This window comes from Coturnix japonica, chromosome 15, assembly GCF_001577835.2.
Source record: "Coturnix japonica isolate 7356 chromosome 15, Coturnix japonica 2.1, whole genome shotgun sequence".
Classification (NCBI taxonomy): Eukaryota; Metazoa; Chordata; class Aves; order Galliformes; family Phasianidae; genus Coturnix; species Coturnix japonica.
Genome location: NC_029530.1, coordinates 2,159,451 through 2,172,798, shown reverse-complemented (window position 1 = coordinate 2,172,798; position 13,348 = coordinate 2,159,451). Strand labels below are relative to the sequence as shown.

General features: G+C 46.6%; 1 protein-coding gene across 3 annotated transcripts in view; it reads left to right on the top strand.

The window, feature by feature from the left end:
* The window catches only part of ULK1 (unc-51 like autophagy activating kinase 1), a 66,906-nt gene extending 54,125 nt beyond the window's left edge, over positions 1 to 12,781 (top strand). For 2 of the 3 annotated variants that reach the window (XM_015877645.1, XM_015877644.2), the window contains exons 22-28: positions 273 to 416; positions 2,883 to 3,070; positions 5,160 to 5,338; positions 5,471 to 5,589; positions 7,314 to 7,471; positions 7,674 to 7,809; positions 9,601 to 12,781. In XM_015877645.1, coding sequence (XP_015733131.1) covers positions 273 to 416; positions 2,883 to 3,070; positions 5,160 to 5,338; positions 5,471 to 5,589; positions 7,314 to 7,471; positions 7,674 to 7,809; positions 9,601 to 9,656 — 980 coding nt within the window. In that variant the 3' untranslated portion in view covers positions 9,657 to 12,781. The remainder of the gene's footprint in view (positions 1 to 272; positions 417 to 2,882; positions 3,071 to 5,159; positions 5,339 to 5,470; positions 5,590 to 7,313; positions 7,472 to 7,673; positions 7,810 to 9,600) is intronic. The other variant, XM_015877646.2, reaches the window with a different exon arrangement.
* The last annotated feature ends 567 nt before the right edge of the window (positions 12,782 to 13,348 follow it).

The following is a 13,348-nucleotide window of genomic DNA, read 5'->3' as shown; positions in this document are numbered from 1 at the left end:
AGGCAGTTTGACTATGAATGACTTTGCAAGGGTGGGTCTTCCTGCGCGTGCAGGTGGGGAAGTGAAGAGGGTTGAACAGCTGCAGCACCATGTAACGCTGCCCGTGACAGTCTGCCTGGTCGTGGGATGCCTCCGAAGGGAGCACTGGCCTGTGCTGGTAGCCACCATCTCCTGAGACAGTCTGCAGGAACGTAACACCGCTGGGTGAGGCACACCGTGCTCGGAGTAACTTTCCTGTAATGTCAGTCTGCACCTTTCAACTGTCTCCCCAGCTCCCTCAGGTGCTTACGGAGGGACACTGCACTCTGGTGCCCGGGCGGGGGGCTCTGCCAGCCCATCCCCAGTGATTTTTACTGTTGGATCCCCTCCCAGTGGAACAACTCCCCCACAGACCACGAGGACCAGGATGTTTTCAGGTAAAGGGCTGATACCTGCCTGTTCCAACATCCGGGGACAGAGCGACGTGCTGTATTCCTTACTCTGCTGCACACTGGTGGTAGAAGCAGGCTGTTCAGGGAGAGCTTGGTGGTCTAAACTCCTTGAAGGTTCTTGTACCGACTCTTGCCAACCCCAGTTACTGCTAATAACTCTTCATGCTGGCACAAGGACTAATGCCTTGTAAGAGTTTCCAAGACTGGAAGAGGGAAGCAAACTGTCCTTTTGCTTCATTTCTGTTTGCTTCAGGAATAGTGCTGCAGCTGTTCATAGATGCATTGTCGTTGATAGGTCAACAGAGATAAAGATTGCTCTGTGTTCTGATGGTTTTCCTCATAGGTTTCGGATAAGTTATAAAAGGCAAGCGTGACCATTCATGCAAAGCAGTTTCAGTGCACAAGTACCATCATGAAAGGGCTCTGTATGCAAAAGTACAAGTGGTGCTACTTATGCTGTGAATTACTTAAGTAGGAAATGGGGGAGTGCAGTCCTGATTGACGGATCCTTTAAGGTGCCAGCGCTCTGGCCTCATCAGCCAACAGTTGAGGCTGCAGTAATTGCCCCTTTTGGGGCTGTGTGTCTGGGAGCTTGAATTTGTAATCAAGAAAATGTTTGGATAATTCTATCTGTATTTTTTGGCTGGTTTGAGTTCTTGTCCTGGCCATTCCTCATCCCAATGTAGTCAACTCTGTTGTTCTTAATGACTGCAAAGAAGGCTTGGATGCAGCGATGAATAAGCTGCTTGACTTGGACTAGGGGGACATATGGGCTCAGTTCCTGGGTATGGCTTGGATTTCCATCATAACTAAAACCACTCAGATCGTTGTCTGGAAGTTGGGTCTATAATCCTTCCTTTGTCTCATTTATTTAGAGTGTAAGCTCTATAGGGCAGGGACTCTCATACAAAGTGACTGACTGTCCTATAGCACAATGGGGCTACTATCCTGGCTAGCGCCTCTAGCTGCCACTGAAATGCTGTGAATAGAGAATTCAGTCTTCCTGTATTGCTTTTGAGGGAATAATAGCAATTTGGAAATAGATCCAAGTTGCCACTTTGGTGGGGTGGTAGTTGGATGTTTAAGGATCTGCTGAGCAGTTAAAATTTCAGATGGAATTCCTGCTAGAGAAGACTATTGAATAGTGAGCCTGCAACACATCCACAGCTTAGGGTAGAGGCAGTCAAAGCAATGCTGCTTGACAAGCTTTGTTTATTGGATCTTTGCAACAGCTCCTTATCTTCTGCTTAATGCATAAAAGTAGATGGTGAAGAAGGGAGCTTTGCAAACTAGAACTCTACACCCCAAGTGTGTTGACAATGCATGAGTAAGATCACTTGACAGATACAAAGACAGAGCTCTTTCATGAGTCATCACAACAATTTCTGGCAAGTACCACAGAATTACAGGGCATCCAGAATGTGGTGTTGTTGGTCCTTTCCTTTCTCTGAAAGATCTGGAAATACTTTACTGGTCTTTGATGGTCCCCACTTAGCTTTGAAGTGTGCCAAGTGGGAGAGATCTCTGGGAGAAGAGGAGGCAGCACGATCTGTTGTTGAGATGTGCATTATGTTGCTCAGCCTTTCAAAGTCAGGGTAGGGCAGAAGATGAAGCTTGTGAATAGAAGACAAAAATCTTCCTCTAGAGGATCAGTGGAGAATTAGTAGAGTATTATAGTTGGTATTGGCATCCCCCTCTGCAGCAGTGTGTTGGGGTTTTGAAGCCCTCTGGAACTGGTGAATGTGTAATCTGTACCCTGAGACTGAAGCTTCTTTTTGAAGTGTGCAATGTACTCTTAGGGGTGGATTCAATTGCTGAGAAAGGAAAAAGACAATGGTGGTGGAACTGACTGATGAACACAATACTTAAGGGCTCCTGAATCCTGAGGTTAGGGTCACGGTTCAGCTGAAATACAGGGCATGTAGCACAAAGGTCTTCTGGTTTTCTTGCAGGTGGTGAATGTATTGAAACTGTGATTAAAACCTCACTTATCAGAGGTACTCATCCACTGATAGAATTAAAGCTCAAGAACCAGGTTCAGGCTGTGCTGATCCACGATAAGGGCGCAACTGATTTTCACAGGATCACAGATTATGGTGCTGTATGATAAATTCAGCCCAATACATTGTGGCAGGATTCAGAAGGGATTTGAGGGGGAAAAAAAAGGTGCTTCTGGAATTGTCACCATAAATCACTGACAGTCAGGAAGGTGCATTAAATTTGCTTGAGCTTGTAAACTGTCTTCCTGAGTCACTGAGGATCTTGCTTGTGGCATGGTTATTTTGCGTCCAAGAGTCTTTGTCTCATCCTCTAGAGTACCTGCTGCTGGCTCCTACCAGAGCCAGGAACCTGGATCCTACAGTGACAAGTATCCCCTGTGCTGGGCGAGAAATAGCTCACCTAATAGTAATATCTTAAGTAATATTTTTCTTTCTTTTTCTTTTTTTTCAGTGGGGTCTTCCAGCTCTCTCAGTTCTGGAGGTTCATTCACTGGCAGGCACTTGGCTGTGGGAGCTGGTGGGGATGCTCTGGAGGGCCCTTCGAGTCTCCGGTATGCTTTTGCTGATCCAATCACTGCTAACCTGGAAGGTGCTGTTACATTTGAGGCACCAGAGCTGCCTGAAGAGACACTCATGGAGGTAGGTATATCCCTATAGGGATGTGCTGGGGGCAAAGGACAGGGGACCGTAAAAGGAAAGTGGATCCAGAGGTTCTCTGGCTCCATGTTTGTAGCCAAGTCAGTCACTCTGGGCAACACAGTGCTCAGGAAATTCAGGGCATACTTAGCACAGTGGTTTTTGAGCCTGCTGTTGAGCTTTTTTTAGTCCTCGAGACAGCCCATGAATGGAGTTAAATTCATGATTTCAAAAGCTGAAATTGCAGGTTGGAATTATCAGTGACCTGATGGGTTCTGCATCATGAGTTTCTGAAGAGAACTGGGATACTTTGGGCTTTTTCCCTTTTAAAAGGTTCAGTGTTAGTAATAGCTGACCTGAGAGAGTAAGTAGCTTGGGTATATCAAATGCCTGCCTGCTGCATGCACTTATGGAGTCAGTCAGTGATACAGCCTCAGCTGAAAGGGTCTGAAAAAGAGTAAACTTGACACTTGTGTTACTGATGGGGGGAAGGGGAACGTGACATGATTTGGACAAGAACGGCTGAACCAGATTGCAGAGCTGAAAGACTGCCAGACTCCCCTTCTCTGCAGGCTGAAGGCTGGCTGAAGCAGAGCAAATGCTTTTGTAGCTGAGCTATGGTCAAAAAGGTTCTAAATAAGTATCAGCCTGATCTTAATCCCATTCAGTTCAGCTTCTCTTGTCTGTAATGAGCCATTTAGGTTTGGTCACAATTTCTGCTGGGCACAGCAGCCATTCACACACACTTCACAAAACCTTCCTGACACTGAACCTGTTGGGCATTTTTGGAGACCCCTTTGTGCTCTGTAGAGTCAGCCAGAATGGAAACCTGGCAGGTCTTCTGCTTTCTGCTGATGCTTTCATGGCAGCGAAGTCTTGCTATCTAAGCACCTCTGTTTCTCTTGAGAAGCGTTCTTGCATTCAGATAGGTGGTGGTTTCTTTTGTCATTTGAAAATGTTTTCCTGAAGTACAGGCAAGGCAGATTGAAGGTTTTTGTTGTTTTGTATTGCTTTAGAGGCACAATGCAGAGATGGCTTTGGAAGGCAAAACTCTTGTGAATGGGGCCAGAAATGCCAGTGCAATTAATACAAGCTAACTTATATAAGCAAAGGGGAAGGACTGTACATTGGTTAGAGATATATGAGGCTGAGGTTTGCAAGATCTTAGGAGATTGCTGCTCTGTCACACGATTCTTGTTTGACTTGGCAGCTACTTAATCTCCAAGTTCCTCCTCTGCTTTTAAAGAAAATAGGGGAAGACAGAGATAACACTCCCTTGCCTTACTGGACTGCCCAGATAGCAAGATAGCAGAGGGGAGATCAAAGTTTCAGATAGTCAAAGCTCCTTTGGCAGCCAAATGCCTGAGTTGGTGAATGAAAAACATAAAGCATGGGTTTTTATGTTTGTGAGTTTGGTTGGCTTTTGTTCCCTTGTAGTCAAGTTGTAAACAGCCTTACCAAGCCTCTGTAAGAGAGCCATTCCTCTAAACATTTGAAGGTCAAACATGTTAGCTGCTTTACTGCACAGAGTACGGTGGAGTTGAATCTGATCCAGACAGCAATTCATTTTGTAGAACACACAACTATTCAGTTTTTCCACAAATACTAACTTCCCAAAAATGCTTGCTATGATTTAAGCAATACAGCTTCCGAGAAATGGGTCTTTGGTCTATAATAGCAGAGGGAAAACAGCTTTGAAATGGGCATAGTGCTTTGAGGGTGCTTCTCTCTCCTCACCAGCTGGGAGGAGCTGCAGGTAGAAGCTGTCCTTGCTGTCCCTTCAGAGGACCTCACCCAAGGCTCCCTGCACTGAGCCAGGAACAGCTGGAGACACATCTAAGCAAGGGCTGGGGTACGGGATGGTCCATACTGTTAACTCTGGTTTGGGGCTGTCACTTGCTGCCTTTAATGCAGAGGAGGAACTGGTGCAGTGTGTGGGCTCAGTGCTGAGCTTATTTTCCTTGCACAGATAAGAAGTGAAGGGAGGTTTCAGGCCCAGATGTTATCTCTTTCATTTGGGATGAGTTGCTGGCACAGCTCTATGTGAGCAGCGTTCTCCTTGTAACCCCTATCTTGGTGTTTCCTTCAACAGCAAGAGCACACCGACATCCTGCGCAGCCTCCGCTTCACACTGGCCTTTGTCCACTATGTGATGGAGATTGCTGCCCTGAAAGGCAGCTCCAGCGAGATGAGCGGTTCGGTGACATCTGAATACCAGCTGCAGGAGAGTGTGGTGGCCGACCAGATCAGCCTGCTGAGCCGGGAGTGGAGGTAAGGGCTGGGCCTGGAGCTCCCATGTCAGCTGCTTCTCCCTGCCACTGCGTGTATCTTTGTGCCAGACATCCTTTGGACACGTACTGCTGCCCTGTGATCGGTTTGCATTGCAATATGCTTTCTTTGCAGCTATGCAGAGCAGCTCGTGCTCTACCTGAAAGTAGCAGAGCTTCTGTCCTCAGGCCTGCAGACAGCCATAGAGCAGATCAAGGCTGGCAAGTTGTGCCTCTCCTCCACTGTCAAGCAAGGTAAGGAGCTGCTGGGCACATAATGCAGTGAACCTGCTTGGGATGGTAGAATTAAAAGTGTATCACAAAGGCAGGGAAGACACTGAGATGTGAGCATCTAGTGGTGTGCACTCAGGCTTATTGCTCACATAGCCAGGTCTTTCTTCCAGGGTATTTTCTGAGAGGAATCTTCCTCTCTCAGACTTTACTTTAGGTCTTCAACTTTTGCTCGTGTCCCCGTGAGAATCTTCAGTCCTAATTAGTGAGAGGGAAATGGATCTTATCTGATTCCTTGTACATCTCTATCTCAGGTGCTTATTTGTAGTTGACATCAGTCCAACTTAATTATACAGTACATGTCCCTGTAAGTGCTTACTGGGCAAACTGAGACACGTCTTGGCTATGATGATTTTTCAAATGAAGCAAAAACACAGGAAGCAAAACTCTGGTAATGCAGGAGTCACTTATTTGTTAGTGGTACAGCTTTATGTTTGCATCTGGACAGGTTTAGCTACGCTCCTTCCACATGTTCAGGCTGACATAACACAAATTAATTATTCCCTTTCCAGGGCAAATTGCAACTTGTAGGAAGAGTTATGCTATGAATCTAGTGTGTGGGAACTGGGTAAGGCTGTCTTTTCTTATTTCTCTTCCCACAAAATACTGTTCCCTTGAGATTTATAGGGCACCAGAAGGGCAAGAGTGTTCTCAAGGTACTTGTGTGCCTTCTTTCACTTATGCATGGAAAAAGCTGAAGTGCAATGAGATAATGCCCTCGAGCATCCTTGGGCAGTGAGTGCCAGGCAGGGTCCCTGCCATAGCCATCAGCTTCCTGGTAATTTGTGCACAGCCCAGAGCTCTGACTGAATTCCACAAATGAGGATGTTGTTTTACTTGCTTGTATGTTGTTGTTGTGGGGAGTGCTCTGTTTTTTCATTAAATATTTGGGTTTTTTTACTAAGTCTTTCTTGGCTGCCCCTCAGCAGGGCGCTGAGGTTCCTTTAGCTCCCCCTAGGAGCAAGTTGTGCAGCGTGGGGGTTTCAGATGTGTGTCACTGTTACTGCTCATCAAGTGGTGGGAGTTTGTAGTCGGTACATTGTGTAGCCATACAGCTTGCGAGTCTCAAGCTGGTGGCTTCACATGCTGTTTTTGGGTTGTTATTCAATCCCTTTAAATAATACTTGACTCTTGGTTCTCTGTCACATAATCTTCCTGCTGCTGTGATGCAGGAAAGGAGGTGACCTTTTGCAGGCATCAGTGTCTTTCCATTCTGGGACAGCATTGTCCCAGGAGAGAGATTCCCTTGCTTAGTGCTGCTGAGCCACGCTTAGCTCCAGCAGCCAGCATACGAGAGTCACATACTACTTCACAGCATGTCATCACTCATCCCTGTTCTGATACAACAGAAGCTTTGTATCTGGCATGTCTGTTGCTTCTGGTGGTGCATGAGACATCTTGCACCATGTAGACTGCTCTGTATCTTGTAGCAACTGAAGGAAACAAAAGTTGACCTGGCCTCAGGTGAACTGGGCATGTAGGTGTTGCATTGTTCAGGTTTGTCAGGGTGACAAAGGAAAGGAAAAAGACCTTATGGGTGCAGCTGGTACTTGGCTGCTAGTTTTAAGTTTGGATACAACAGAACTTGGTTGACTTGAAGTTACTTGTTTGAAGGCCTGTGTGTGGAGGTTGGGAGGCACAAGGGGAACTGGAGCTGGTGCCCAATGCATTTCTTTCCTTTATTCTAGTTGTGAAGAAGCTCAATGAGCTGTATAAATCCAGTGTTTCATCCTGCCACTGCCTCAACATGAGACTGCAGAGGTTCTTCCTGGACAAACAGAAACTCATGGATCAGATCAACAGCATCACTGCAGAGAAGCTCATCTTCAGCTATGCTGTGCAAATGGTAATAACTGCATAGACCCAGGGAACAGGGCTAGCTCAGAACAAGCACCAAGCATTAATGGTTCCTGCTGGTGGTGTTAGTTGGTTTTGTTTATGATGCTGGGTGCAGCCGCTGGAGGTTGGGTGAGAGAGGCTAAGGAACCATGCTGGGAAAGCTGGATCTAGTATGGAAGTGGCTTTTTTCATGGGGCTGTTGCTTGCAGGTGCAGTCTGCAGCCCTGGATGAGATGTTCCACCACAGAGAGGACTGTGCGCAGAGGTACCACAAGGCTCTGCTGCTGATGGAGGGGCTCCTGAACATCATCACTGAACAGGGAGACATAGAAAACATCAATAAATGTGAGTGCTTGGGGACTTTTTTTTCTCACCAGATCATGTCATGTTGTTCTAGCTACACGAATTGGAAGTTTTAGTACCCAGCATCCATTTTTCCTTTGGCTACATCTTGATGGTCACAGCACAGATCTCTTGATCCGTTATAGCTCCTAGCAGCTTGGCCTCATGCTTTCCCAGTTGGAAGACTTAGAAATGCAAATCCCTGAGCCATATTTTGAGATCTGTCCTGCAGAGCAATTGCCAGGGCTTTGTAGGAGCTTTTCATGCATGAAAGAGCATGCTGAAGGAAGTGGTTTGGCAGCAGCAAAGGGCTGGGTTTGGTTTCCATCCGGAACCATCCATCTGATTGCACAGAGCATTTGGGAACACAAAACTGCAGTGCCTGTCCAGCAGAGATGGTCAATCAGCACAGCTGGGGCTCCTTCCAGCGCTTCTTCTAAATAGAGCTGCTCACCCGTGTACCCCAGGCCGAGCTAAGAGGGCAGCAGACAAGTATTTTTCTCTTCAGCAATTGATTGGTAGCTAAGCTTTTACCCACTTGCAATCACTTGGCTTCCTTTTCCACAGACAGATGGATCCGTCTGCTGCTCTGTCACCTCTTCTGCACCCTCCCTTTGTTAAGGGGCGGCTCCACAGCAAATGTGTGCAGAGTGGAAAGGACTGACCTCACTTGTTCAAAGTGAACTTTCCCTGCCCTTCTGGCGAGGGCTTAATCATCTTTGTTATCTCTCTCTATGGGAGGAAGGCAGAGGGGCTGGAAGACAGCTATTGTCTGTTAGAGCAGTTTGACTTGGCCTCCGCTCTGCTCTGTCACAGCTAAACCGGATCATTGTGGCACTGCAGTGTTGGAACAGCTGAAGGGAAAGGACACAGCTGGCAAGTCGTGCCTTCCCCCTCTGCTGGCTAGTGAATGCATTTCTTGGGCCAGCATCCAAAGTGCTGCCAGACTGCTCCTGTCGTCCTTGTGGACAGAGCTCTTGGTAGGTAATGAGAGGAGAGATTTCTGGCTCACAGGCAATCAGTCAGTTAATTATCACCAACTTTAACAGTCCACATGAGGCTCACTGAAGGAGAGCAAAAGGAGATTGACAGGTGGTGTATGGTACTGGAGGGCTAAGTGAATAGGGAATACTAAGTAGTTCCTATTGTACCATCTCTTAACAAGCCTAAATCACTTCTTTTGTCCAGAGACACAGCTAATGCATCTAATGAATTTGTTCTCCCAGTTGATATCCTGGTATTCCCAATTTTACCCAGTGTTCCAGCTTCCTGATTGAGTTGTTCCTTGGTAGGCTGTAATGTCTATGTATTTAATTTTAGATCTCAGGTACTTGATGGTGTTTTTCTGAAAAGGAAGGTGATACAAATGTAGAAACAAAGCAGGACCTCCTATCAGAGGTATAAATTCCACCAAACATGCAGCTTTTGACAGAGTGTCAGGCACAGACAATGAGAATCCGCAGTGACTGCTGTGCTGTTCCATGCCTTGTATGAATTGCTGGCAACAGATGATAGTCCTTTGGAACAGTTTGATAACACTGTCAGAACTCACAGCTCACAGCTTTCCTTCTTGGCTCTCCGTTCATCTCTTTGTTCTGTCATTTCCCAGCATGATGTTTGTGGTTATGTCCTCACCTAGGCTAAATCAGTACCTGGTAATGGTTCTGGAAGGGTTGCTTAGCCTTGCTGAAATTCAGTTGGATGTTTTTGGTTTTCTTTTCCAAATCTCCTGCATGTTTTGTTACCTTTACAGAGAAGTTGATTTCTTGCATTTTTGTTTTCTTCTTCTCTTAGGTAAGCTGTGCATCGAGCGCAGGCTGTCAGCTCTGCTGTCGGGGTTCTGCGCCTGATTTGAGCAGTGTTCTCCATGCACCTCATCCCGGCTGATCACTTTGTTTCCAATGTCCTGCTGCTGTGGTGGGAAACAGTTCTGGCAGTAGGACACCTGGAGGATGAACTGCTCAACGTTCTGTATTCTGGCATTCTGGGAAGCTGCTCCACAGACTTAGATTCTCTTGTGGGGCTGCGTGACTGTAGAAGCATGAGCACTTCCCTGTCCAAAGGCCTGGGCGAAGACATTGCTGATGTAGAAAGGTTTCCCTCATTGGCAGCAGGGATGAAGGAGAGCAGTCTGCTTCTTCCCAGCACTTCGAAGGAAAAACTGCTGCCCATCCTCTTGCTTAAGAACAGGGTATTCCAGTGCTGTCTCCATTGCAGGCAATGGATGTGCCTAAACTGCTGGCTTCAGTTCATGTTGGAGGCTGTCGTTCAGAAATTAAGGCCAGTTTGTGTACTTTCCCCTACCCCAGCTGACAGCCAGGCACCTTCAAGCGTTCTGACAGCCCCGGGCTCCCTGCTTGTCTCCTTCATCCCATCCCATGCGTGCTGAAGCCTTGGAATGTGTACGGAATGGCCGAGAGGAAGGAAGCTGTGCTTCACCTGAGCGTGGCTGAAGTCGCTGCCGCCTTCTGCAGACGTACTGAGCGAGGCTGGGAGCAAGTTATCCCTGGGGATGTTGGCATCTCCCACGGCTGTCGCATGGACTGCCTCTGTCTGCGGGTGGACGAACGGCACAGGGAAAGAGACTGCTCAGAAAACAGGAAGGTGACAAAAAACGTAACCTTCCCGTCTTTCTCAGAAGCCAAAATGAATCCGTTCCTCCTTCGTTCCCCCGAGCTCACCGGGGTCAGCGTTAAAGACTCCTGGCTGTCGGTTCAGCCCGTCAGCACGTATCTACCGCCAGGGAGCAGCAGCGCTGTCCTGCTTTCAGCTTGTTGGCTAGAGACCCTTCCCAGAGCCCTCACCCCGAACTGAAAACACTAGCTTTGTGAATCAAAGGAGCACTTTACACACTATGGGAACTTTCAGAAGTTGACTTTGCATCACACAACAACCCAGGAACATCACGACTGTTAGGAATGCTGTTCTTTTTATTCCTTTCCTCGTTTCCTGGTTGTTTTATTGCACTACGCGTGTGCATATATTAATATGTATTCCTGAGGTTGAATATATATTGATATATATGGTTTGTGTGTAACTGTACGTATTTAACTGTACTGTATTTGTGAGCGTGAGGCACTGCGGAGTCCGTGCTGCTCCTCCTCCACACCAGGCGAGGCCGACTCGCAGTCTGGCAGTACCAAGATGTTTCTGTTTGTTTTGGTTCTTATTTAAGTGTTCTTTTAAGGACAGTCCGTATGAAGCTCCGTGCTTTATAAGAGCTGGAGAAGAGGTGTGAGATCCTCCACGTGATTGGGAAATGGATTCTTTTTGGTTTTCGTTTTTAAAAGTTTTTATTTGCTGCTTCGTTTGTTTTTTTATAAAGAAATGGTCGCGTGCGGTTCAATGTTCAGCATTTCTTTTCAGGAGACTCTGGAGCCAAACGAGACTGCAGGTGTGAGCGAGTGGCTCGAGTTTCTGGTTGAGGCTTTGGATGCTGTGAGCGGGTGTGTGAGAGGATCGCCGGCTGCCTTCGTCCGTCTGCGTGCTCGTGTGTGTGTCTTAATTTATCAGTCATGGCAGTATTTTGGTAGCGCTGGGCAGGAAAAAGGATCTTTGAAAGCAACTCGAAAACCTCAGGCTTTGTTTCAGGGGATTTAATAGGACTTTGCACATGGTGGTTGAGTCCTCACTGCTTTTCTTTTTTTCCTCTCTGGATATTGGCACGTTCGGCATTGATACTTTACAAGGGTTTCAGGAGCGACTCAATTGGCTTGAGCCAGCGTCATCTTTGGCCACGTGGGTGTTTCTGGTCATGGAGTAGAAACACCAAGAAGGAAATTAAAAAAGATATATTTCTGATTCCCCCAAGCAGGGAAGCTTAAACTTAGCTCACACAGTCAGCACTGCTCTGCTGCATTGTGCATTCACAGCCTGCTGCTTCTGCTTGGAAGAAGGAAGAATAAGACAAGGAGGAAGAATAAGACAAGGCAAAGAAACAACAACCAAGAAACGACCCCCAGCCTGTGGTTGGAAACACCGAAGAGACACAAACAGCTTCCAAAGGGCTGGGGCTGGTTGTGCACAGGGCTGTGCTGCAGGTGGGTGCACCGACACGCAGCTCTCAGCCAGGACTGCCCTGCCATGCACCTCTACCTGCTGCTGCCTGAGCCCTTTGCAGCCCCACGCCTGCACTGATTGCTTCTGCCAAGTAGCACAGCCTGGGTTCTGTGGCCGTGCTGCAGGTTTCACAGTGCATGTAGGTGGCAAAAGCTCAGCACTTACCTTCCAGCTGCGCTCCATTACTTGAATGTATCCAAACTGTCCACATGCAATGTACACAAATATATATTGCTCCAAAAAAACAAATGGTGGTTTACAGCCCTGCAGCCGATCTAGATCTTATGTGTGTGTTTGTGTATATACATACAGGTGTGTGCAGATGTACGCACACAAACACAAGCGTGTATACATGTTTTCTCTCAATACTTGAAACTTAGCCACTGTGCTTGAATTTAAAAGAAAATAGATTTAAAAAAAAAGAAGAAAAACTAGGAAAAAAAAGGAAAAAAAAAAAAGAAAATCAGACGGGAGGTGATTTATTTTGCCATCACTTTGGTGACTTTATTTTTTATCTAATGCATGTAGCGTGGAACCCACTTTTTCGGTGGAACATATTTATTGCTTTGTAGACAAGGAATGCAAACAAACCCCCCAGCACTGTTGGAGTTGCTCGCGTAGTCCTCGCTGTCGTCACTTCATTACTGTTACGGTGTTTGTGTGCGTAGCGTCTTGATAGATAACAGGAAACCTCAGCCCAATAACAACACGTACCTTCAGGTGTGAGAGAGCGTGTGCTGGTGATGTTCTTTATAAGGTGACGCCTGATCCTTCGTCCACGTTTTTTATTTGTGGTTTTTGTGTGTGTGCCCTTTTTTTTTTTTTTCTTTCTTTTTTTTTCTTCTTTTTATTTTTTTTTGGCTTTCAATTGTACGACACCGATTTAAGGAATAAACTCGTTTTGAAGTTGTTAGCAGCCTGTTCTCAGTACCTCTGTCACTCAGTTTATCCCTGCAGTCCATCACCTTTATTCCATCACCTTATTCTAACACCTTAGTCCATCACCTTTAGTCCATCCCCTTATCCCATCCCCTTATTCCATCCATCCCTTTATTCCATCCATCCCCTTATCCCATCCCCTTCGGGTCATTCTGTGATTCTGTGTGATCCCCTTTATCCCATCCCCTTATCCCATCCCCTATATCCCATCCCCTTATTCCATCACCATATTCCAACACCTTTATTCCATACCCTTTTTCCGTCCCCCTTTTTTTCCAGTCCCGTTTTCTTTCCATTCTTTTTTTTTTTCCATTTCTTTTTTTCCCCCATCCCCTTTTTTTCCATCCCTTTTTTCCATCCCCCTTTTTTTTCCATCCCCTTATCCCGTCCCCTTTATCCCATACCCTTTATTCCATCCCCTTATTCCACCCCCTTCGGGTCATTCTGTGATTCTGTGTGATCCCCTTATTCCATCCCCTTTATTCCATCCCCTTATCCCATCCATCCCCTTATCCCATCCATCCCCTATAGATCCCATCCATCC